Below are 22081 nucleotides of genomic sequence, written 5' to 3' on the forward strand. Positions count from 1 at the left end.
GAAGGAGCCTGGAACTATCATGATCTGAACTTTGGGCGAGGCTCAGATTACAGAGTCATGCTCCATTCTGTTATACGGACGGCACCTTACATGCCGTTTTTTGCATAGGCTCTAGTTGACGAGGGTTTCTTGGTAGATTTATGATGATTCCATCTTTCGGCATGTAGCACAGTATGATGGCAAGTGAACGCAGATAATATCATATGACTTCATCCCCATTATCTCTAGATTATATAAAGATCCCTTCCTGTTAGTCTTGAGACTCACCATACGCCTTTTTGACAGACGGTCGCGAGCTCAAACGCCGATGCCATGCTAGAAAGTTGGGGAATCTCTCCTCAATCCGGTACCTATCCCATAAAGTGTCCTTGAAGAATGGAGCGAAGAGGGCGACCCTATTCCAAGGAACAAAGCACAGGTCTGCGTACGTGCTGCAATGCTGTTAAAACAAACAATGATAGAAAAGCTAGGTCGACTCTTACCATTTGTCCCCTACCAGGTATTCTCGGTCCTTGAGTATGGTCTCCAAGACTTCAAACACTCGGACTGTCTGCTCAATGTATCGCTGTTTCGCAATGGGAATGTCGTCAGGGCAGCGATGAAACCACACAGCTTGACCAAAATAGGGGCCCTACATAGTCAAAGTTATTAATCGTTTAGTTATGATGGAAACCCTGCACTGCTCACCTGGCCCGACATCTGGAAATGCAGATACTGTTTCAAAGCCCACTTGCCCCTCGCGTCTTCGACTGTCAGCTTGCCATGCTTATCGTATAGCTCGACGAGATACTCGACAATAGCTCCAGACTCCCAGATGGTGAAATCGCCATTGTTGGGATCAGTGAGGGCTGGCACTCGGCCATTAGGATTCAAAGCAAGGAACCAATCTTCCTTGGGGTTATCCACCACGATCTGAGGCATGTCAGTGGTTTGAGGCCTCAATAGTACCCTGGGTAAAACCTTGTCATAGGACATGCCTAGTTCTTCGAGAACAATGGTGACTTTGTAAGGGTTTGGCCCGGCGCCTCGTTCACATCGTTAGCTGCCCGCATATTGCAGGATAAAGGGGACTTGATGTGTTACTATGCACATAAACCGTGAAAGGTTTCAAGGCAGCCATGATGAACGGCGCAAGAGAAGAAATATTTGGCGAGAATAAGGAGAGTGAGCTTTGCGGGTCGATCAAAACGGTTTGGTAGGCTTGTCAGATTGATGATGAATAGTTTTCGGGCTTAAGATTGCTCATGATGTGATACCAATGTTATCCCTGAAAGTCATCTTGAAGAGCCTATCCACAATGCTCTCCCCACTCCTCGTCTCGCGTCGCGCGTCGGACAGCGAGGTCGATCCGTTTGAGCAAAATTCATCCGAGGCATCCCGAACTCGTACCTTTACAGCGAGCCGAGCATGGATCAGGTCAAGGATAGGGCCATGAAAAATTGGCTAGTCAGATCAACCCGGGGAGATATGGTAACTCCCCGGCATAAACCGCCAGCTTCAAGCCCCATCCAGTGGGGACTGTTCCGTGATGATTACACTAGCCGCAGTCTTGGCATTTCCCGATCGCCGAAGGCCAATAGGAGGGTAGTTGGGACATGCCACGGAATGATGTCGAGCCGCTCCCATTCTGACAACATTGAAGGCTGGCAGTCTCCCCCTGGCTTCCCGACAGCGGTGGAGCTTTCCAGCTGAGGTTGAGCCCAAGCACATCATTACCTGAGTCATTTTTCCAAGTCAAGTTGAGGTTTGGCTTCGCAACGGATAGGCTGTGTTGCCTCTATGATGGTCAATGTTTTATACCAAGGAGCCAACATTGGAAGCGGAGGGTAGCCGGGGAGATAAGCCGAGCCTGCTGTTTTCGTCATAGATCCCTAACAAGATTTCATACTCTGGTCTAGACAATCACCCACATGAAGGTCGTTAAATAAGGGCTACGAATAAGGCCAACAAGAGGCTCAAACCCAGATTTTGCCAACATCACTATCATCGCTGCTGTCTACCGCGCGCTCATTTACCCCATAATCTCAAACGGTCAAGCAGCTTGTAGACACTCAACCGAACCATGGAGACTGTTTTGGTTGTCGGGGCCACCAGCAACATTGGCGTATCTGCCGTCAAAGCTGCTCTCAACACTGGGCGAAACGTCATCGCCGTTGTAAGAAATCAGGCTAGCACCAGCAAACTCCTTAAGCATGTTGGAACATCCAAGGGTATCACGGTTGCAGAAGCCGACGTTACATCACCAGATGGTATTAAAAGCGTTGTGCAACGTGTGCGAGAAGGCCAGTTGCCATCCTTCCAACATGTTTACTCATCAGGTACGTATACGTTTGAAGACAAGGGCATGAGACGATGCTGACAGCGGGACAGTTGAAACTTTCGACCTTTCGCCTCACATTACAGATGTTGGCACTGAGGCGCTCCGAAGGGTCATGAATGTTAATCTTGAGGCCAACTTTTGTAAGCCTGCCCGTGATCCATTGCATCAGCATCTATCCCTAATCGCCGAATTCCCCTAACTTGTCCAAGTCGCATTCAGAGCTACAATCCCATATCTGCTTGAGCAGAAGTATGGAAACAGCACCTGGACCCTTCTGACCGGTGCCGCAGGTGGCAGTGGTGTAAATTGTTGACGTACTTGGACTCCCTGCGGGATGCAGCTTCACTAACCAAATCATTTCCAGTGGGCTGGCGTAACTGCCATCAGTCAGGGAGCGCTCTTCTCCCTGGCGAATGTGGCTTGTAGAGAACTGGCCGATACCAACGTCCGTTTTAACGAGGTCTGGCTCGCATTCCGAGTTGAGCATGATGAAGCGGCGGCAAAGCATGGAAGCATCGGATCATCTGCTTTTGCTCCGCATTACGAACAGATTCTTGCTCGGCCAGAGATATCCGCCAGCAGGGTCCGCCTTGCGAAGCCAGCCGACATTAGCAATTTCACATGGTCGAAGAAGTTGGTTTGAGCGGCAGACCGTATTCCCATAGTGAACAGCCAGAGTAGTTGTTTAAACATGGAATGTATAGTTGACTGTTGCTCTTGCGACGGCTTGTTAAAGGTGGCCAAGTAGCATGTAACACAAGATCGATTAATGGGGTCTCTCCGTAGGGTGGGCCTTGCAAACGAAAGATAAGTCCACCCATAACGAGGGTAACACATAATTTTGAGACGAGCCGTGTGCAATAGCTATCAATGGATTACAAAGAAATGAGGCAAAAGCCACAGTAGCGAAACGATTGGGTACAGAAAGAATATCCCTCTAGTCTATAAATATGAATGTCTAAAGAAGGGGAACCTCTATCTTCACGACTTAATATACAACCCATACCCCAGTCTCCCAGCGCCGCTTCATTCATCCTTAGCCTCCTGGGCGAAGGGATAATCTATGTAGCCCTCATCGCTTTGTGCGTACATGTTCTTTGGATCCAATGGCGCAAACTCGATGCCGTTCTTTGCTTTAAAGACCAGGTCGGGGTTGGAGATGTACGGACGGCCAAATGCCACCACAACATCATGGTCCACGTAATCGACATCCACCGCCTTCTTGGCGGAAGCGGCATCGTAATTCCCGGCAACGAGAACAGGGCTCGCGTCGCCATAGGTGTCCAAGATGAACTTAATCTCCTCGCCATTGGTTTGCCGGTCGTCGGACTCGCACACGTGGAGGTAGGCCAGCTTGAAATCAGCCAGCCTGCGTACAACGTCTGAGAATTGCGGAATAGGGTCGTCCATGCGCACGCCTTGGTACTTGCTCCAGGGGCTCAGACGGATCGCAGTGCGCTCGCTGCCGACTGCTTCGACTACGGCGCGAGTGACCTCTACCGCGAAGCGAGATCTGTTTTCGATGCTTCCACCCCAGGTATCGGTTCGTTTATTTGAGACGTCTTGGATGAACTGGTCGACGAGGTATCCATTGGCGCCATGGATCTCGACTCCATCGAAACCAGCACTGATGGCGTTCTTAGCTGCGGCCGCAAAGTCGGAAATTGCGTCCCAAATTCCATCTTCGGTCAGCGGGGTTGGGTAGTGCATATCATCGCTAAAGGCACTCTTCATGGGCACATCGCTGCTGGAAACCAGCTGGTGTCCCCCCTTCTCCAGTAGCTGAGGGTTTGCGGCGCGACCCAGTGCCCAGAGCTGTAGAAAGATGTATGATCCTTTGGCGTGCACAGCGTTGGTGACTTCCCTCCAGGCGTCGATCTGAGACTGATTGTAGATGCCTGGGACATTGGCATAACCGCCATGCCGGGGGCTGATAACGGTGGCTTCCGTGACGACGAGAGATCCGGGGGCTGAGGCACGCTGCTTGAAGTACTCCTTTACGGAGGGCAGGGGAACGTGAGAATCGCTTGCTCGGAGGCGGGTCATTGGGGCCATGGCGATGCGCTGGGAGAGGGACATGGCCCCAACCTTGACGGGGGTGAAGAGTTTCGTCATGTTGTAAGGGAGTGTTGATTTAAGGCTTGCAGTGGAAGTGTTGGAGGCTGGAATTGTCTCTTGATGCTGAATCCAACCTCAAACCATGAGCAAGGTCCATCTATATACAGCCCCGTTACTTAGTTGGAAAAGCGGCTCGGAGTGTTCGTAGCGGTGGAGCCGCTTACAAAACTCGTCAAGTCATATCACGGATCTCTTTAGATTACCATGTGGGCTTTCCTCAGTCTATGCTATTTGGTTGGTTCTCTGATTCGGTCAATTAATGAGATGAATCTTGCCGTGCATGGTTCCTTGGACATTCGGAGAATGCCAAGACCGCCGATGGCTTAACGCTACCGGGGACATAAGATATCTCCGCACACACCAATTGTGATGATGTAATCAGGTGTACTGGCAAATCTCTAGGGTAGCACCAGCCACTGTCACGGGATCGGAGTCGCGCCAGGAGACAAACGCGAACAGTCATGACTGCTGGACGCCTTAATGTGGTCCAACTGGCTCTGTACCGTCCCTACGTGCCGGATTGGTTTCATCAGGGGCTCTTCTCATCTGTCATGACTAATCCTCCTCCATCTAGCATCACGACCCCACCTCACCTTTACTTGACTCTATCCATCACGCCTAAAGATGGACGATCCTGAAGCAACCAATGTGAGCCAGGAGCCCAGGATTACCAGAAAGAGAAAACGGGCCGCTCATGCATGCGAGCCTTGCAGGCAGCGCAAGTCTCGCTGCGATGGATCACGCCCAGTCTGTGACCTCTGCGACGAGCATGGCGTTGAATGTTACTATCGAGACTCGGTAGCAATGCCTGCGCCCAAGGTAGACCATCACGCCGTAGCACAGCTTGACACTAGACTCAGAGATATGGAACGTCTACTCCATAGACTGGTTCCAGCTTCTTCTCGGGAACCAATCCCCTCTCCCTCGTCCTTAGCCCAGAACGATGCCCCGGAAGAAGGAACTCACCCAAGTTCTGTCGACATGCAGGGCCGTGATGCCACCCCCCAGGACGAGACTCGTGTGGAGCTAGCGTCGGGTCTCGACAAGTCGGCATGGCCTACTGACCCTGGCGATAGCGTCGATGGCATGGCATCAATCACTTTTCAGGGCGAGGCTTGCTCAGGCGTCTTTGGTACGAGAAGTGAAGGCCAGATTCGTCAATAGTCAACGCTAACGCATGGCAAGGTCCTACATCCAACCCTGCCTTCCTTCAAAAGATCATTATCGCACAGCGCAGCATCTTTGGACATGGACAGAACCGTACGCCAAGCCTGAATACCTTTCAAGCTGCCGCCACACTCGATATTTCACGGCCGGCTTCTCCGCCGCTCGCATCGACGGACGTACAAAGTCCTCCTGTAGTAAACCCTCACGTTCTCCCTTCTCATCACGATGTCTTGCAAATGGTGGATACCTTTTTTGATAACACAGGGAAATTCTTTCCGTACCTCTACAAGCCTTATATCCTTCGCAGCTTCGCCAACATGCGCAGAACTAGCTTCCAGAACGTTGAGCGATCCCAGCTTTGCATCTTGAATCTGCTAATGGCCTTCGCTACGACTCACTGCCCTTCAGACTTGCCGGCGTCAGCCAGGGCAGAGAGGGGTGATGTTTTCCTGCAGCGAGCACTGCTACTGATCCTGGATATTACGCCGGCAGCAGGCAGTCTTGAGCCAAGTACGTACCTTGAATCAGCTGTGAATTGTGCTGACAGTGCACACAGTACAGGCGCTGTTGATGGCAACCCAATACATTCAGGGCACGCAGAGATCGTCCCAGACGTGGGATATACTTGGCAGGCTCATACATGCGGCCTTTCAAGTAGGCCTGTACCAACCAGCCAGCCAAGCTCACTATGCTCCTCTCGAGGCCGAACTTCGAAAATGAGCCTGGTGGATGTGCTTTATCATGGATAGGTAACGTAACGCCTTGGCTTTGCCAGCGATTGGGAAGGTCAATGGTGACTAACTCAACGGCAGAATGTGCAGCATGACCTACGGTCGTCCAGAACTCATGCCCAATGCATACATGGTGATGGACTTGCCAACCGATGTTGAGCTTGAGACGCTTGCCGGCAACCTTCCGGATAACTTGATTCCTTCTGCCACGTCAACACCAAGTCTCTTGGTCTACACATCGTAAGAGCCATGATATAAAGACAATTGTGAAACGATGGACTGACGTGTGTGTTGACAGTCGACTGTATCTCATTCTCGGCAAGGTCATAGAGTCTGTCTACGACAACAACATATCTAGCCCAGCCCAAACAACAAGCCTGCATCAGATGCTGACCAAGGTTCTGGAGGTAGATCAGGACCTGATCAATTGGCGTCAGCAACTCCCCCCCGGGCTCTCCCAGGTCACTGCGTCAGAGCTCAGTCAGTTGCAAGCCGTGGGAGAAATACAGACATACCGATATCGCACCATCCTCACCGTGAGGTATGTACTTCGCGAGTGCTGGATCAAGCCGCGAATGGTACTGCAACCCTGCATACCAGTGCCATTCATGAACCTGGTAGCCATATATGTAAATATTCTAACTTAGTTCATGTAAGGCTGCCATCGTCACCATCGTCATGCAGCTTGGGGGCACTGTACTTGGCCGGACCTCGCGGGGACTCGGGGGGAGATAACGGGGGTCGCGGCCTTGACGTACCGAGCCCCGACGAGGAAAATACTCTCCCGTGACTCCAGCTTTCTGATCAACAAATAATGATACCCCGGATTCTGCACTCCAGATACTCATCAAGATGGACCCGCAAATACCAGCAGTGATGGAAGATTCCATCAGGGGTGTGAGCCCCCGCGGCACGTCGACCGAGAAGGAGACCAGCATCGAACGGCCCAAGAAGCGTCAAAAAGTCAGCGCAGCTTACGATCGGTGTAGAAGCAAGAAGACTAAATGTGACAGAGTTCGACCAGGTACAATCATCTCCCCGAAAGTGTTGAATGATTAACTGACTGATGCTTCTCGGAGCGCTTTAGTGTGTAACCCTTGTCGAAGGCGACAACAGACCTTAACCACCTGCACCTGGGGTTCTCGAAAGACAATGATTCTCATCTCTTATGCTCCATGAGTGCCTAAAGGACTCGGTATTAGAAATTCCAACTGGTATTTGCAAAAAGAAACAATGCCATCTACTACCACACCATCAAGCGAAGTTATTAACAATTACTACCGCCATCCCTACTAGCAATATTCAAGTCCAGCAAATCAACCCGACCCAGAGCTGGTTTCAGCCAGATTTCAAGAGCTCACCCCATCTCATACATCCCTAACTCGAAATTAAAAGACAACTCGAGTAAATCAATAAAACAATCCATCTACTACAGCTACCTCACTATGTAAAGATAATATCTAAAACTAATGGGTTCGCTCCCGCAGATAGCATGCTCTCGGCTCCCAAGACAAGGAAACTCTCCAACAAACACTAACTAGACCCAGACCTTGTATCACTCGGTATTGGCAAATACTGTACCACATATTTTGGGGTTACATCTGGTGGATATCGCCGCAATTGATGAGTCTTGATATAGCCCTATGAGGTCAACCGAGAGCAGGAAAATTACTGCAACTAGCATTAGTCGACACCAGCCAGCTGAAGAAGTTGACTCTATCCTCTGATTGGGGGTTCTGGACAGAACCACTGAAGGCTCACCGCCATTTCTATGGCCTATAATGGTAATACTATCAATTCAGTTACATTAACAATATGTACATATCGTAAAGGATCCCCAAACCCAAGGTCTTGACTCCCGGTAACTACAAACGCTTTTCTCCTCCCAAGAAGCGACACCAAAGACACCATGACATCTGCACAAAGGAAAAAGCCAGCCTCACGAGTAAGCCATCCATCCATGCCAAGGGTTTTTGGACCTCTCGATCCTTGAAGCGCTCATGTAGGCAGTACCCTGCAGACGATCCTGAAACTCCTTGAACTTTTTTGTAGGCGCCCTCTTCTCGAATAAAATATCCAACTCGAGATACGACAGTGACTTGCACTCGGGTAGTCTCAGGTAAGCCCATATTAGGCACAGGAGGGTGGTGCCAATGTACACGAAACACACCCTGCCCTTGAGGTTCCATGCTGTTGGGCTCAGCATTTGTGGGACCACGACGTTGTTGAGCATCATGAAGATGTTGTAGGTTACTCTTGCGAGTGCGACTGTTTTGACGCGTAGTCTTGTTGAGGGGATTTCGGCAACCAGGACGTAACAAACAGGACCGATGGTGATATTGTAAGTGAAAGTCATGGCAATGATGATGCCGCCCAAAATCCAATTGGTCACGCCAGTCGAGGCCAGGGCAATTGACGAAATGCCACCGACAGTCAAGAACCCAAGGGCGCATGACAGGCCAGTGAGATAAAGCTTGCGTCGGCCGACGAAAGAGAGAAAGATCCAAGAAATCATACCCCCTAGGATACCCATACCGTACATGCCAGTCGACAGCGTGAAAGAGTGTGCGGCATTGAATCCAGCCTGGGTAAGGAAGTAGGCCCCGTACGAGGTCAATGTAGAGCCGCAGAGGGCCTGGCAGGCCCAGACAGCGCAGGCAATCTCGGTCCTACGACGGTTCGCGCCTTTGAAGCAGTCTCTATAGCTTGCTCCTCCGTAATTGTACTTGTTTTCAAGCTGGTTCGTGTGTTCCATGACGACGATGGTGTCTTCGATGTTAAGATTGTGGCCGTTGGTAAGTCGTTTTAAGGCCTTGCGAGCTTCGTCCGGTCGTTCGTGGCGGATAAGCCACCCTATCAAAGTCAGTAAAAACGTCGCAAAAGTGCATTGAAGATAGGGTACTTACAGGGACTGTTAGGGCAAAAGCACACGCCAATGATGAGAGGCACGGCAATGGCCCATTGAATCGCAAACGGCAGTCGATAAGACCACTCAGTTTCATCGTCGACAAAGATGCGAAGAACACCCATCGCGGCAAACTGCCCAATCAACCAGCACATGTTGACATTGCTGAGCAGAATGGCTCTCAAGGTTGATGGGACGACCTCGGCGGCGTAGGTGGCGGCGAGGGTCTGGATAACACCCCAAGGGAAGCCTGGCACTGTCAGTTTCTGAATCCATTAGAATGATGCAATACGCGATGATACATACCACAAAGTGCCTGTCCAACTGCAAGCATGGCGATGCTATTGGCAAAGAAAGAAGCAAAAATGGCAATCATGAGCCAAATCATGCAAAGGACCAACATCTTCCGATACCCAATGAGATATGTGATGTAACCATGGGCAAGAAGACCAACGATTTCGCAAGCAATGGCGGCGTTCTGCAGCCCCATCTGCCACGTTGGCGAAATCTCGTAGTCCTGCGTGACGGTTGGATCGTCAATGTTTGTTATTGGAGTTCCATACCTCCTGCGAAAGGGAGGAAATGCGATGAAGCCTTGTATCAGCGACTTGTCAAAGGCCTCCATGATGATGGTGCAGAACAACATCAGAGACCACGCTACAGCCTTGGGATACTGACGACAGCATCCCCAGAATGTAACCTGGCGCTCTTTCTGCAGCGTCCTGCGGACGTGGTCTGGGATGTCGTTGGAGCTAACAGAGATTCGACCCGGGCCTCCCATATCGACGGCCGTGGCCCAAGCTCTCGACCGCGGGGATACAGATACAGGTTCTGAAACAACCTCCTGGTCCTTTGCCGACGCTTGCTCGCTGTGGATTTCTACAAGGGCGATCTCGTCGCGACTGTCATCGCCCTTGTGACCTCGGCCAATGAATGTGAGCATTATTCATGGAAAGATAATGATGGAATAAATGTGTAGAGAAATGCAGAAGCGTGGAACAGTGTAACATTCATCGAGTAGTCTTGAGCACGGAGCACGGGTGATCACTGCCTTAAGATATCTAGGGTCCCTGACTGGGGGTACAGAAACATTGCCTCGGGTCGAGGCATCGTGCGATGCTTGTCACCCGGAACGACTGCATGGGCTGTTACTCCAGCTTTGAGGGGAAGCCTGGAGAAGCGGCATGCTTGGCGTCAGGGGCCGACATTCCCCTTACAGCAACATTTTGCTGGGTTAATCTCCACAAAGGACAGGAAGAGAGAGTAATTATGCAACCTCTTAATCTGACATATCACAGGCAATCATCAGGAACAAGAATAAAGGCGTATGACCCCGACTTCGCTTGGAGATCGGCCCGTGACAAGCGGGTAAGCGATCGGTTTGGGGTAAGGCTTGACATGTCAGATGCAGGTCCAGGGGTAGTTGAAACACAAATTTGGCCCCGATCTGTTGGTTCTGGGTGTGACTCGGGCCGACATTGCGACCCGGATGTCGGAATACTACGCCACATCCTTCGTGATATTTAACAGCCACCCGCATTATTGCAGTCTTTTTGCTCTCGACTTTCCCAAGCAGGCGTCACATGGTGCGGCCCGGTCAAGGGATACATAATGGCAATGCTTTTCCGAGCAGCCACCTCCAGACACGATTGGATTGTCGGATATGAGATCCATGCTCAAGTTGGTTGAAGGTGTTGGTAGGATTTGAGGTGCTACGCCAGTGGTATCACTTTTGACTGCACAACCCCCACAACCCGTGGCAAATTGGCCAACATTAATGCTGATGCCTCCCTATTCATCGGCTTACTGTCTGTTTATGGGTTACTCTCCATGCCTACATGACAATAGTCCAGCCTTCGATCAACCTCCTGCATTGGCGGCACCCAAATGGGGGAGGTTGCTCTCCCTCTCACTGTTGGTTGTTGTGACACATTTCCAAAAGCACATCAACCATAATAAGAATGATCGCAGCTATTGACATAGATCGGCTAACCCCGTAGGAGGCTCCCAAATTCTGCTTGCTCTGCAAATGGCTGACAGAGAGGCAGAGAGGCAGAGAGGCAAGTGGGTCAAGGAACAGACAGAACACCAGGACCTTAGCTTATCCTTCCCTAAGGGTAAGTATAAGGCAAAATAAAAAGGTTCTAATATCTTGATTAAATTATGATATATTTATACAAATTTAATCCTAAATTTTACTAAGAATTCGTCCAGATCTTTGCCGTTCTGGTGTCCCGTTTATTATGTCTTCACCTCCGTGAGAGGAGGGTACAGAGGAAAAAGTGGGTGTGCAGGGTAAATTCGTGGCTCTTAGGCACGTGACTGCGCGATGCCAAGTTTTACCGCGGGGTCACTCCCCCAGGCATCACTCTCCAACATGAGCAACCCTTAACACAATTAAGCCCTATAGCGTTCGACACCGTGGCCTCACCATGTTCAAGAAGAAGCCCGAGATCAAGAACCTGGCGCCCTTGCGCTCCTCAGACCGTCGCAAGCTCGCTGATCAGATCATTCGCGACTATCAGATTCCGGTCCCTCAGTCATCAGCTGAGGATGATACGTCATCAGGCGCACAACAAACGCTGTCTTCTCTACGCAACTCTCTCCTCCCAGAGTCTACCTCCTCTGCGCGGTTTACGACATCCTCTGGACCTAACTTGGCTCAAATAAGCGGCACCATCTATGTTGGTGCATGCCCCGGGCAGGATGAGAGGATACTTTGGTTCCAGCTTGGGAAGAACCCAAAGCTAATTCCGACCGTTTACACACTCTGGCATAACCCCAATATTGTGCCGCTGCTACACACACCGGACTTTGTCGTTGAAGAGAAGCTCACCCATGGCTCCGACTTGATGATACCTGGCCTCATCAAGGCACCCAGCGTTGAGTGGGACTCGAGGGCGAAAATAGGTTCCGTCGTCGCTGTCGCTGGTATGCAGAAGGATACGGTGCCTTTGTGGATTGGAACATGTCAGGTCGACATATGCAACCTACCACCGAGCGTCAGAGGGCAGAAGGGTGTTGCGGTAAAAGCACTGCACTGGGCAGGGGACGAAGTTTGGAGCTGGAGGCCACTGGGGAGTGGAGGGCAGGCTCCGCCGGAAAGCATAGAGGGTTGGCCAGGTTTGACAGCACAGCTTGTCGAAGGAGTTGAACAGCTGTCCATGGAGGACAACGAGAATGACGGCCAGGAAGCGGACGCCGGAGCACCAGTTAAGAACTCACTTCACGAGGAGGAAACCCCCAAGGACGACAGGGAGACGGCAGAGGAGGTAGAGTATGAACCGACGACAAAGGACATTGACGAGGCATTCCAAAAAGCCTTCCTCTACGCCATCCACAAAGCCAAGGCGGAAAACCCAGGCCCCAAATTTGGCTTTGTTTTCCCTATTCAACCCTCCTTTCTCATCTCCAACATGATCCAGCCCTATCTCCGATCCCAGAATCCACAATACTACATCATCAAGAAGACGTCGTGGAAGAATGCCAAGAAATTCATCAAGCATTTGGACAAGCTGGGATTGGTCAAGTCCAAGGACAGGAATGGTGGAGAGACGGTCATTCTCGATATCGACTTTGACGACGAGCTGGTTACTGGATTCAGGCCTTACAATTTGCCGAAGCCTAAGCCAGCGGGCTCTGAACCAACAAAGACGGGAGAGCAGGGCGGTGGACAGGCTTCTTCGTCTGCCGATGTGTCTTTGGGACAGACAATCACGATCCAAAACGTCTATCGCTTGTCTCCTAAGCTTGTGCCGACATTGCTTCCTTCCAAGACGGAATTCTACACCGCACAGCAAGTCTCGGCAGCTCTCAAGTTATACATCGAGCAACGGCCAGAGCTTGGAGGACAAGGGTCATCGACCGTCAAGCTCGACCCATTCATTGCAAACAGCATTCTGGGGTCCAACCCGAGCCACGATGACAGCCAAGCTCTTGCATCAGGACGCATCTCCAGAAGCGCCCTCCAGAAACGCGTGCTGGAAGATTCTCATCTCTGCCAACCTTTCTACGTCATCAAAAGAAAGGATTCCGCATCCGAGCAAAAGCCCAAGGCTGGACACCCGCCTCATGTCCTCGTCACGATCGAAAAACGAACAGGCACCAAGGTCGTCACCAAGATTTCCAACCTCGAGCCCTTCTTCATCGATCCGCAGGTGCTGGCCCCAGAGCTGCAGAAGAAGTGTGCTGGGTCAGCGAGCGTCGGGCAAGCCAGTGGCTCCAAACCCGGTCTGCTGGAAATCGTCGTGCAGGGAGACCAGCGAAAAATTCTTGTGGGAGAAATCCTACCCAAGAGGGGGATTGATGCCAAGTGGGTGGATGTGGTGGACAAGACAAAGGCGAAGAAGAAAAAGTGAAACCTGGGTTGTTAGGAGGGACATAGACGAGACGTCTTGGCAAAAAACGAACGATTGATAACTAATGCACACATAAGCAGTGATTGCCGCCAAGCCAAGAAGCTTTATCGTCTTGGCGTGTTGGCCCATACTCGGAAAACCTGCTTTTGAACTCTTGTCCTGGCGGGGCCATTGCCCATTGTGACGATTGAAGAATCGGCCCTTGACAGGCTTGACTCGACGCTGATGGCCCAAGCCATCTTTGTTATGGAATCATGTCAGACGAGTCGTCGACTCCCAAGGCTGAGCATTAGCAGGGTTCGGAGTAGAGAGACCTAGAAATATTCTAACTCCGACGATGTAACCCTGCGTAACTCTAAATCATTGCTCAGATTTCAATCTGACCCTCAAACTCTTATCGTGTGACGGGCCGCGCGTCATTGATGAGATGAGCCCCATTTTGTCTGGTGCCAAGAAACACCAACCTCTTGGCCCATCGAGAGAGCGCGTCATGCAACCAATGGGCTTGCTACTTGCGCCATGAAAGATACATCCGGGCAAGCATCTTGAGAGGCACAGATAAAAGTACCCATTAACAAATGCTTAGCAGGTGAATTACCGATGCCAAGACGATACTGACGCGTGGCAATCCTTGCAAGACAAATTACCATCGTCGCCAAGCTCACCTCTCCTTGCGGAATTAGCGGACATATGCGCTATGCTGACAAAACTGGGGTCTTGGCCTTGCTATCCCACATCGTCGGCCGAGACGGCCAAGGGCTTGGTACAGTTGCTGTCCCACGATGAATTCGAGTATTTATACTTTTTTGCACCCGTTTTCATCATGGTCTCTCCTTTGTGTTGTATTCTTGGCATTGCTACATCCCGCTCCTCCCGAATTCTCAGTCGCCTCTTAATCAGAAACAGCTGATAAGGAGAATTCACGGGCTGTTAATCAAGCTTCTTGGATATGTTGCGAATTGGCGCCCTGATAGCTTCTTTTGCAGTATTACCCTGCCAAGCTCTTGTTCCTCGTCAATCAAACAACAACGACCTACCGCCACTAAAGTTTAACGACGATGGAGCTTTCCAGATCTGTGTGTTCTCGGACCTCCACTATGCAACAGGTAGGTCTCTTACATACCCATTGAATCAAGTTCAGTGTTACTAACTGTGAATAGATGCATCAGGATCAGGTCCAGACGTCGATCGCCGATCGACCAAGGTCATAGGCGATGTGCTTGACTTTGACACGCCGGATCTAGTCGTGTTCAACGGAGACCTCATAAACGGCGAAGACACATACCGCGACAACAGCACCCACTATATAGATCAGATCGTCGCACCGCTGGTGGAACGCAACCTAACCTGGGCTTCCACATACGGAAATCACGATCACAACTTCAACATCAACGGAGATGACATCTTGGAGCGCGAGCAAGGGTTCACCGGTTCTCGAACCCAGAAGATGGTTGATGGGACGAATGCCGGCACCACCAACTACTACCTTCCCGTATACGCATCCAATTGCACGACGACTCGAGATTGCACTCCTGAGCTGCTCCTCTGGTTCTTTGATAGTCGTGGAGGCTTCTACTATCAGGGTGGGCGTCAGCACAATTGGGTACACTCGAGCGTGGTGGAATGGTTCAACGAAACCAATGCCGAACTAGTCGAGGAATACGGCAAGGAAATCCCATCCCTTGCGTTCGTCCACATCCCGATTCACGCCTCTTATGTATTCCAGCAACAGGCTGATGGCCCCGGCGAGAACACCCAGCCAGGCATCAACGAGGAAGATGTCGTTCAGCAGGGCGATGGATGGTGTGCCGAAGGCGAGAGCGGAAGCTGTGATTATGGAGATCAGGACCTGCCCTTTATGCGCGCTCTAGTTTCGACGCCGGGAGTTATTGGACTCTTTTACGGACACGATCACGGAAATTCCTGGTGCTACAAGTGGGACGATCAACTTCCCGGCATGAACATCACCGGAAGCGGCATCAATCTCTGCTACGGCCAGCACACGGGCTATGGAGGTTATGGAGACTGGATCAGAGGTGGACGCCAGATCTTTGTGACACAGGAGGGCCTGAAAGATCTCGAGATCGACACGCATATTCTTCTCGAGTCGGGCGACGTTGTGGGCAGCGTCTCACTAAACTCGACCTTCAATACGGATCGCTACGAGGCGACTCCGAACCAAAAGACGTATTGGGATACTGCTAGCAGTGCGCCTACTTTGGCCATGGGTGCTGGGGGCATTTACGCATCGACTCTGCTGACACTGCTCTGGTTGGCGGTATAAAAATTTGAATACCTTGATATTTAGTCGCAAAAACAATTGAAAATGAATTGAATCTAATCTCGGCTCAAAACGTGACGTGACTGCGGATGCCGGCGAGTGTGTAGAGACAATATGCCCCCTGTTTTTCGTCACATCGCCGAAATCGGTGCGAAGCCAAGCCAGGGCCACCAACATTCATAAAGGCATGATCCTGAACAATGAATACGAGAAAGCTATTAACCGGAAATTGATCTACGATACTTTTTATTTATTCAACTTATAATTTTTTCTTTTTTTCTTTTAAATGCTAGGGTATTGGTGAAATACTGCCGGCCCACTCCTTTAGGCCACCCACGCTGGCAAACAAACAGGGACTCATTTTTTTCTACCTTTTCAATGACGTATTCATCATACACGAGATCAAAGAACACACGAAGACACACACAGCAACATCAAAACCCAATGCTGCAAAACACCGTAAACCTAAGATAAAGGTAAGCTTCTATAGCCATAGAAACTTACAGGGACTCATTTGTAAGTACTTGATTGACGTGCAACTCCATACTTGCAGAATGAAGAAGAGCACGAAGCATTATGGCAAAGACAATAATATCAGGATAACAACGGGATTAAAACTTAGTCGGAAAGCCTGCTCAATCAGTTGATGGCACGCTTTCTTGGCTCAAACGTTCAACAGGATGTCACGGTAACGGGCGGGCGAGGGCATATGAACAATAAAGATGACATTTGGTTCTATTCGTAAGACTGCATGTCTATGTGTCTTCTCAGAGATCAAATAAGTTCAACTCTTAGCAACACTCTATTCGTTGTCTCTAACATCAATGACAGTCGACTTGAACTTCCTGGCAGGAATCCTGCGGTTGAACAGGATATCCGTCTCACGATACGTGCGATCCTTGAGCTCAGGAAGGAAGAAGAAGGCCGAAAGGAAGCACACAACGGCTGTACCTCCCCAGACATATCCACACTTGCCAGCGAGATCCCATCCAGTTGGGTTGAGAAGTTGCGACGCCAGGTAGATCATGGGGATCTCGGCAATATAGTAAGCCGCACGACCGACACCGGTGCTCAGAGCACGAAGACGGACTGAAGATGTCTCGGCAATGACAGTGTATGTGGTGGGACCCAGGGCTCCGGCGTAGACGAAGGAGATGAGGATGCCGAGAACGGCTTGGGCGTAATTGGTCGCGTTGTTCTGCGGGATGGAGGCACAGATGCCGAGGAGGAATAGCAGGGTAACGTTGACGGCTGTGCCCCAGAGGTAGATGGTGCGACGTCCCCACCAGCCGCTGACGGGCAGGGAGATGATGTTGGCGATGAATTGAAGGCACGCGTTGATCAGGTTGAGCTGGAAGGCACGGTCGGAGTCGACTCCGGCTTCTAGAAGATGCATTAGTTATCTGTTTACTTGCAGGTATCTCAAGATGGGAACTTACGCTCAAAGAAGAAAGTGGCCTGGTTGGCAATCAAGTTACCAGCAAAATTCTGCGACGCGTACATCAAGCAGGTAATGATGGTTCGCCTCAAATCAGTGCCCTTGAAAAGGTCGAGAAGACTGGGAGAACCACCAGTCTGTGCTTCGATCTCGACGGTACGCTCCATCATGGCAAGGGACTTTTGAGCCTGTTCCTTGGAGTCGGTGCCGAGACGCTCGATGGATCGGAGGGCTTCTTGCTTGCGGCCGCGGCGGATGAGCCACCATGGGGACTCGGGGGCGAGGAAGACGAGGATCAGGAGGGGGGTCTAGATGAGTTAGTATCATGGCCATGTTGCGATGTGTGGGGAGAAACTCACGGGAAAGACCCATTGCAGGGCCAGGGGGACTCTCCAAGCCCACTGATCGTTGCGCTTGTTGTAGGCATAGGTAGCGCCAGCGACGATGATAGATCCGATAGACCAACTCATCTGCAGAGTTGCCGTGCAGGCACCTCGGAGGGCAAGAGGGACAATTTCGGAGGCGTAGGCGGGTGCGTTGGCGATGAAGAAACCCCATGGCACACCTTCCAGTGCTTGTCCAACAACAAGAAGGGTGAGGGAGTTGGCCTTGAAACATCGGATTAGACGGAGCCCTCGGCTAGGGAGCAGGAGAGGTACTCACAAAGAAGGAGACAAAAATTGTGGCGTTCATAAGCATCAAGCCCAAGATGGTCGTCCAGCGATATCCAAGATAGTTGGTGATGGGACCAGCCATAAAGACACCGATAAATGCACCGCATTGACCGGCTTGGAACAGGGCACTCTGCCATTTCGTCGGGATGGTATAGCCGGATCCTTCGACATAGACGCCGTAGTGCTTCTGGAAAGCTGGGAGGGCGACAAAGTTGCCGTTCAGGAACATGTCGAATGACTCCATGACCTGTTGCACGGTTAGCTACTGCTGCCATCTTACGCTCATAACCCGATCGTGAATCGAGAAAGGATCGGCATGAGGGCGACTGGAGGAACTGACAATCGTGAAACACATAATGAATGCCCAGAAACAAGCCCAAGGATGCTTCTTGGTAGCCTCCCACACGCCCAACTCATGTTCGCGGTTCTCGCCATCAAAGGCATCATTCATGAGATCCGAGTTCTTGAGAACCTCGGAGTGGTCGACATCAGCCTTGCCCTCGAGGGCCAGGTCATCTTGCTTCTCAAGAACAGTATGCGACATTGTGAAGACTGCCAATGTTGCCAAGAGGCTTGGATCGCCAAGGCCAAGAAACGTATCGGCCGGCCAAGATAATTATACCTCTAGATACCTTCTCCACATGTTTGGGGGAGTGGACTCTGCATAAACCGACGTCGACTCATTCAAGTGGTCAACGCTTTCTTCCCCCAATATTATCAGAGCAATGATAGGTGCGCGTCTGCCAACTCGGCAACACGGCAACTCGTGAGTTTGCCTAACACTTGATTCGGATTGGGCTCCCTCGAAAGTCTAAGCTTCTCCGCGATTCAATCCACGGACAGCTCTCCGAGACGGGGCTCTCGACCACTTGGGGAATAGACTAGTCTGGGGATGGCTCACATTCGAGACAACGTGACAGGCATGACGGGCCGAATGCGGAGAGACGCTATCCTCCTCTTTGTCATGGTTGAATCCGTTCGCCTTGGAAGAAGCCTAGAGAAACCCCAGACCACAACCGAGGTCCTGACGTGATTACCCGCCGTAGAGGTAACGTTACATGCCATTGCGGAGGCATTAAGGGGGAAATGGGGCAATGCCCCATGGGGTCCGTGAGGGATGAGGGGATAAGCAAGGCAAATGAGGGGATTAGCTCGTGCGGGGTTTGTTGGTCATGATTATTCTCTCTGGGATTGGTTCGTCTGGTGCCAAGGAACGGTTGACGTTTTCAAACGCGTGATTTGGGCAACTCGGACAAAGCCCGACCGTCTCCAACCGTTCTTGGCCTCACTTTTCGAATTCTTGTTCACCGGCTGTCACTGGATATGCTGGGATCTTGGAGTTGGGGTCATTCAGGCAATCAAAGCTCATGTCGGTTGGGGTAACTCGTACTGGGGGGAAGTGATTGTCCTAGACCATCAAATACCCACGGTTTTTAACCAGTGGCCAGGCTGACGTACGATATGAATTTGGAAGTGTCACGAAAAAAAAGCTCGGACTTGTTACCAGGAAAGCTTTCCAGTTCAAATGTTTGGAATCTGTGTGCGTGAGAGCGTTAAAATTCCCGCCAATTAGGTAACACACTACCTCCAGAGGACTAAGCATCAGTAACTAATGATTAAGAAGAGGGCCTTGCAGGGATTGTATTACCTTCTCCAAGTCTTCCACGTCTTCCTTAGGATGCTAGTCGCCCGCCTAGGGCTCCCCTTCTCCGCACCAGTGATGCTACCCTAGAGGATCGGAACACCACTCTAGAGCTTACCTACTGTTTATCCAGCACTTCGATTCCTTGAGCTTTATCACCGGACCCGTTACCGAAGCTGGCGGTTTAAATCACTACATCTCATTCAATGTTTATCATGAGGGAAAGTGCCTTCTTACTCGAGGAGTCTCCTGGAGCATTCTGTCACACCAGCTAATCATCCACATTTCTGCCACAGCTTGACATCTAGAGCAAGAACACGAGACTGAGCCAAATCTTCTCTACCCCATACGTTATGAGTTATTAATGTGAGCCTATTGCACGCTTGTTGAGTGGATAATGTACGTCAGCACAAATCAGAGACCATGCGACTGGGCACAAGGAGAAGAGTTCTTGTAGTGCGGGGAACGGATGACGGAAGGTTCCCGAGCGCGAACAGACACAACGGAGAGCTCTCCGATGTGGAGAAGCATGAGGAGCGGGCGCAATGGAGAACGGGGCCCCGCATGACTCGCCATGACACACTCTCCTCTCACACATGCTTGCTCTCTCCACTTGTTCTTGGTCTGGGCCCATGGCCTCATGGTCAGTCAAAGAAGAAGACATATTATGTTCGGCCGAGACTCCGAGAAAGCTCACCTGATGATGTGTATTTAAGTGACCAGGACTGTCTTGCCTGCATTTGCCCCAGGTTTTGTGCCATGATCCCGGGTCATGTTTGCACTTGTGAGTTAGTGGTGTCCAGGCTGTAGTAACAGACTTGCCATGGCACCAAGTGATGATAAGAAGATAAGATGGAAGTCGAATTAAGAAAGAAATGTGTTTAAAATGGTGGATCTGGCGGGTAATTTTCCGAGCCGCTTGGGCTTCCCCGGCGGGTCTCAGGAGGACGCCCCTCAATGACATCTCTGCTGACATTTCACCTTTGTTCCTCGGCATGTCTACTTTCTTGAGAAAGTGGAGGAACTTGTCGATTGAACAATGATGTATTAATTAGGTTAGAGAATCATACAAGCTGTAACGCCATGCCCATCACTCCTTTACCCTCCCACTTCCCGCCAACCGAGTCTATTTAAGCACCCTTGTCTCAGAGCTTGCTTCACTAAGATCGTGATCCTCGGGATTGGTATAGACAATCTCAGTCTCCACCTGCTTGCGAATACCACCCCATTGAGCATCACTCTTGTATGTCTCTCCTCCAACTGAATCATCATTAAGGCGGACATGACCTGTTCGGTTCGACGTGATCAACGTGGCCACCCTCACATTAGTGATTTCATCATGAGGCTTGTGTGCATATCGGCCATCCGCAGCCCTTGTGCCATCGCGGTCTCTTGCGCCCTTAACAATGTGGCCAAGGAGGGAGGCAACGTTCATCTCGATGTAGAGCTTGAGGAGATAGGTGAGTTGATGGAACTGGACATAACTGCGTAGATGTGAGTTTAGTGGTGCCAGAATTTGGGCAAGGTTGCTTACACGACCGGACTCGGGAGGAACGTGGCTCCCATCAAGACACAGTCCAGTGTCACCGACACAAAAACCATGGCAACGTTGAAGTGAAAGAGTTGCCAATACTTTGTCAAACCACCAGCAATGAGTCTCGAGCGAACAAGATAGATAAAGTAAAGGTTGAGGCCAAGATCGACAATCAAGAAAACGGCCTTTTCAGTTCGGTCCCAGATGATGTTGATTTCTTCGTACAGGTGAGAGATCTGTAGACGTGCCGGGATCCAAATGCAGAAACCGCTCAGGTTGATAAGGCTGACGATGATGGCGACTCCCCACTTGATTTTGTTGACGCCTGACTTGCTGGGAAGCAGGAGGGCTATTCGGTTGATGATGATCTGTAAAATGAACTGGATCTGCATGCTCCAGAAGACGACTGCAAGTAGACATGTCAGAGGCCACCTTATCGGAAGAAAATTTCCCGGTTGAATTGCTTACTGATGAAGAAAAAGACCCAGAAACTGAGTGAAGGAAAGTCAGGTCAGCGTGACGTCCAAGGAACGAGTCCAGGTTGTTCTGGAGGAAAAAAGACAAACCTTGGCGGGACGACACCCTTGAGCCACATGTAGGTGACAAGACCCATACAATTACATCCAATCCATTCCAGCCAACACATGATAATGTAAGCACTGAACAGTCTCTGTCTCCTATATGCTCCCAGAGACTGTTTGAAGGCGAGTGAGGCTGTGAAGACGGCTGAACCCAAGCTGAACCCGAAGATGACACTGGCGATGTTCATCTCTGTCTCCCCCGGCACCTCATTCTTGTACCACGGGGGAATAAGAAAACCGGTCATGTTGTCGAATCAACCTCGGATGAGGATTGGCAGAGTGTAAAGTCGGAATGCGGTCTTTGATGCCGTGCTCGAATGATTCCCAACGGA

The 22081-nt window shown here is 50.7% G+C and overlaps 9 protein-coding genes across 9 annotated transcripts; 4 read left to right on the forward strand and 5 right to left on the reverse strand.

Moving 5' to 3' along the window:
* Positions 1–250: 250 nt before the first annotated feature.
* On the reverse strand, positions 251–1120 carry NCS57_00935300 (uncharacterized protein; the record flags this gene model as incomplete). Its single annotated transcript, XM_053059131.1, has 5 exons — positions 251–431; positions 483–631; positions 688–912; positions 961–1025; positions 1084–1120. 5 exons carry the CDS (start codon positions 1118–1120, stop codon positions 251–253), a joined length of 657 nt encoding a protein of 218 aa, XP_052911202.1.
* Positions 1121–2062: 942 nt separating this feature from the next.
* Positions 2063–2963, forward strand: NCS57_00935400 (uncharacterized protein; the record flags this gene model as incomplete). The annotated part of the gene is made up of 4 exons (XM_053059132.1): positions 2063–2318; positions 2371–2460; positions 2530–2621; positions 2685–2963. The coding sequence occupies 4 exons, from the start codon at positions 2063–2065 to the stop codon at positions 2961–2963; spliced, it is 717 nt and encodes a 238-aa protein (XP_052911203.1).
* A 383-nt stretch (positions 2964–3346) lies between these two features.
* Positions 3347–4435, reverse strand: NCS57_00935500 (Oxidored-FMN domain-containing protein; the record flags this gene model as incomplete). Its single annotated transcript, XM_053059133.1, has 1 exon — positions 3347–4435. One exon carries the CDS (start codon positions 4433–4435, stop codon positions 3347–3349), a length of 1089 nt encoding a protein of 362 aa, XP_052911204.1.
* Positions 4436–5062: 627 nt separating this feature from the next.
* NCS57_00935600 (Zn(2)-C6 fungal-type domain-containing protein) lies at positions 5063–7071 on the forward strand (the record flags this gene model as incomplete). Its single annotated transcript, XM_053059134.1, has 6 exons — positions 5063–5570; positions 5624–6115; positions 6162–6219; positions 6418–6576; positions 6635–6914; positions 6994–7071. 6 exons carry the CDS (start codon positions 5063–5065, stop codon positions 7069–7071), a joined length of 1575 nt encoding a protein of 524 aa, XP_052911205.1.
* Positions 7072–8275: 1204 nt separating this feature from the next.
* On the reverse strand, positions 8276–10184 carry NCS57_00935700 (MFS domain-containing protein; the record flags this gene model as incomplete). The annotated part of the gene is made up of 3 exons (XM_053059135.1): positions 8276–9189; positions 9243–9491; positions 9548–10184. 3 exons carry the CDS (start codon positions 10182–10184, stop codon positions 8276–8278), a joined length of 1800 nt encoding a protein of 599 aa, XP_052911206.1.
* A 1489-nt stretch (positions 10185–11673) lies between these two features.
* NCS57_00935800 (Translation machinery-associated protein 22) lies at positions 11674–13599 on the forward strand (the record flags this gene model as incomplete). Its single annotated transcript, XM_053059136.1, has 1 exon — positions 11674–13599. One exon carries the CDS (start codon positions 11674–11676, stop codon positions 13597–13599), a length of 1926 nt encoding a protein of 641 aa, XP_052911207.1.
* A 949-nt stretch (positions 13600–14548) lies between these two features.
* NCS57_00935900 (Metallophos domain-containing protein) lies at positions 14549–15883 on the forward strand (the record flags this gene model as incomplete). The annotated part of the gene is made up of 2 exons (XM_053059137.1): positions 14549–14705; positions 14760–15883. The coding sequence occupies 2 exons, from the start codon at positions 14549–14551 to the stop codon at positions 15881–15883; spliced, it is 1281 nt and encodes a 426-aa protein (XP_052911208.1).
* Positions 15884–16682: 799 nt separating this feature from the next.
* Positions 16683–18536, reverse strand: NCS57_00936000 (uncharacterized protein; the record flags this gene model as incomplete). The annotated part of the gene is made up of 5 exons (XM_053059138.1): positions 16683–17263; positions 17320–17626; positions 17678–17926; positions 17982–18239; positions 18273–18536. 5 exons carry the CDS (start codon positions 18534–18536, stop codon positions 16683–16685), a joined length of 1659 nt encoding a protein of 552 aa, XP_052911209.1.
* A 2224-nt stretch (positions 18537–20760) lies between these two features.
* Positions 20761–21994, reverse strand: NCS57_00936100 (uncharacterized protein; the record flags this gene model as incomplete). Its single annotated transcript, XM_053059139.1, has 4 exons — positions 20761–21118; positions 21169–21574; positions 21637–21659; positions 21735–21994. 4 exons carry the CDS (start codon positions 21992–21994, stop codon positions 20761–20763), a joined length of 1047 nt encoding a protein of 348 aa, XP_052911210.1.
* Positions 21995–22081: the final 87 nt, after the last annotated feature.

The sequence above is a fragment of the Fusarium keratoplasticum genome, chromosome 7 (assembly GCF_025433545.1).
Source record: "Fusarium keratoplasticum isolate Fu6.1 chromosome 7, whole genome shotgun sequence".
NCBI lineage: Eukaryota > Fungi > Ascomycota > Sordariomycetes > Hypocreales > Nectriaceae > Fusarium > Fusarium keratoplasticum.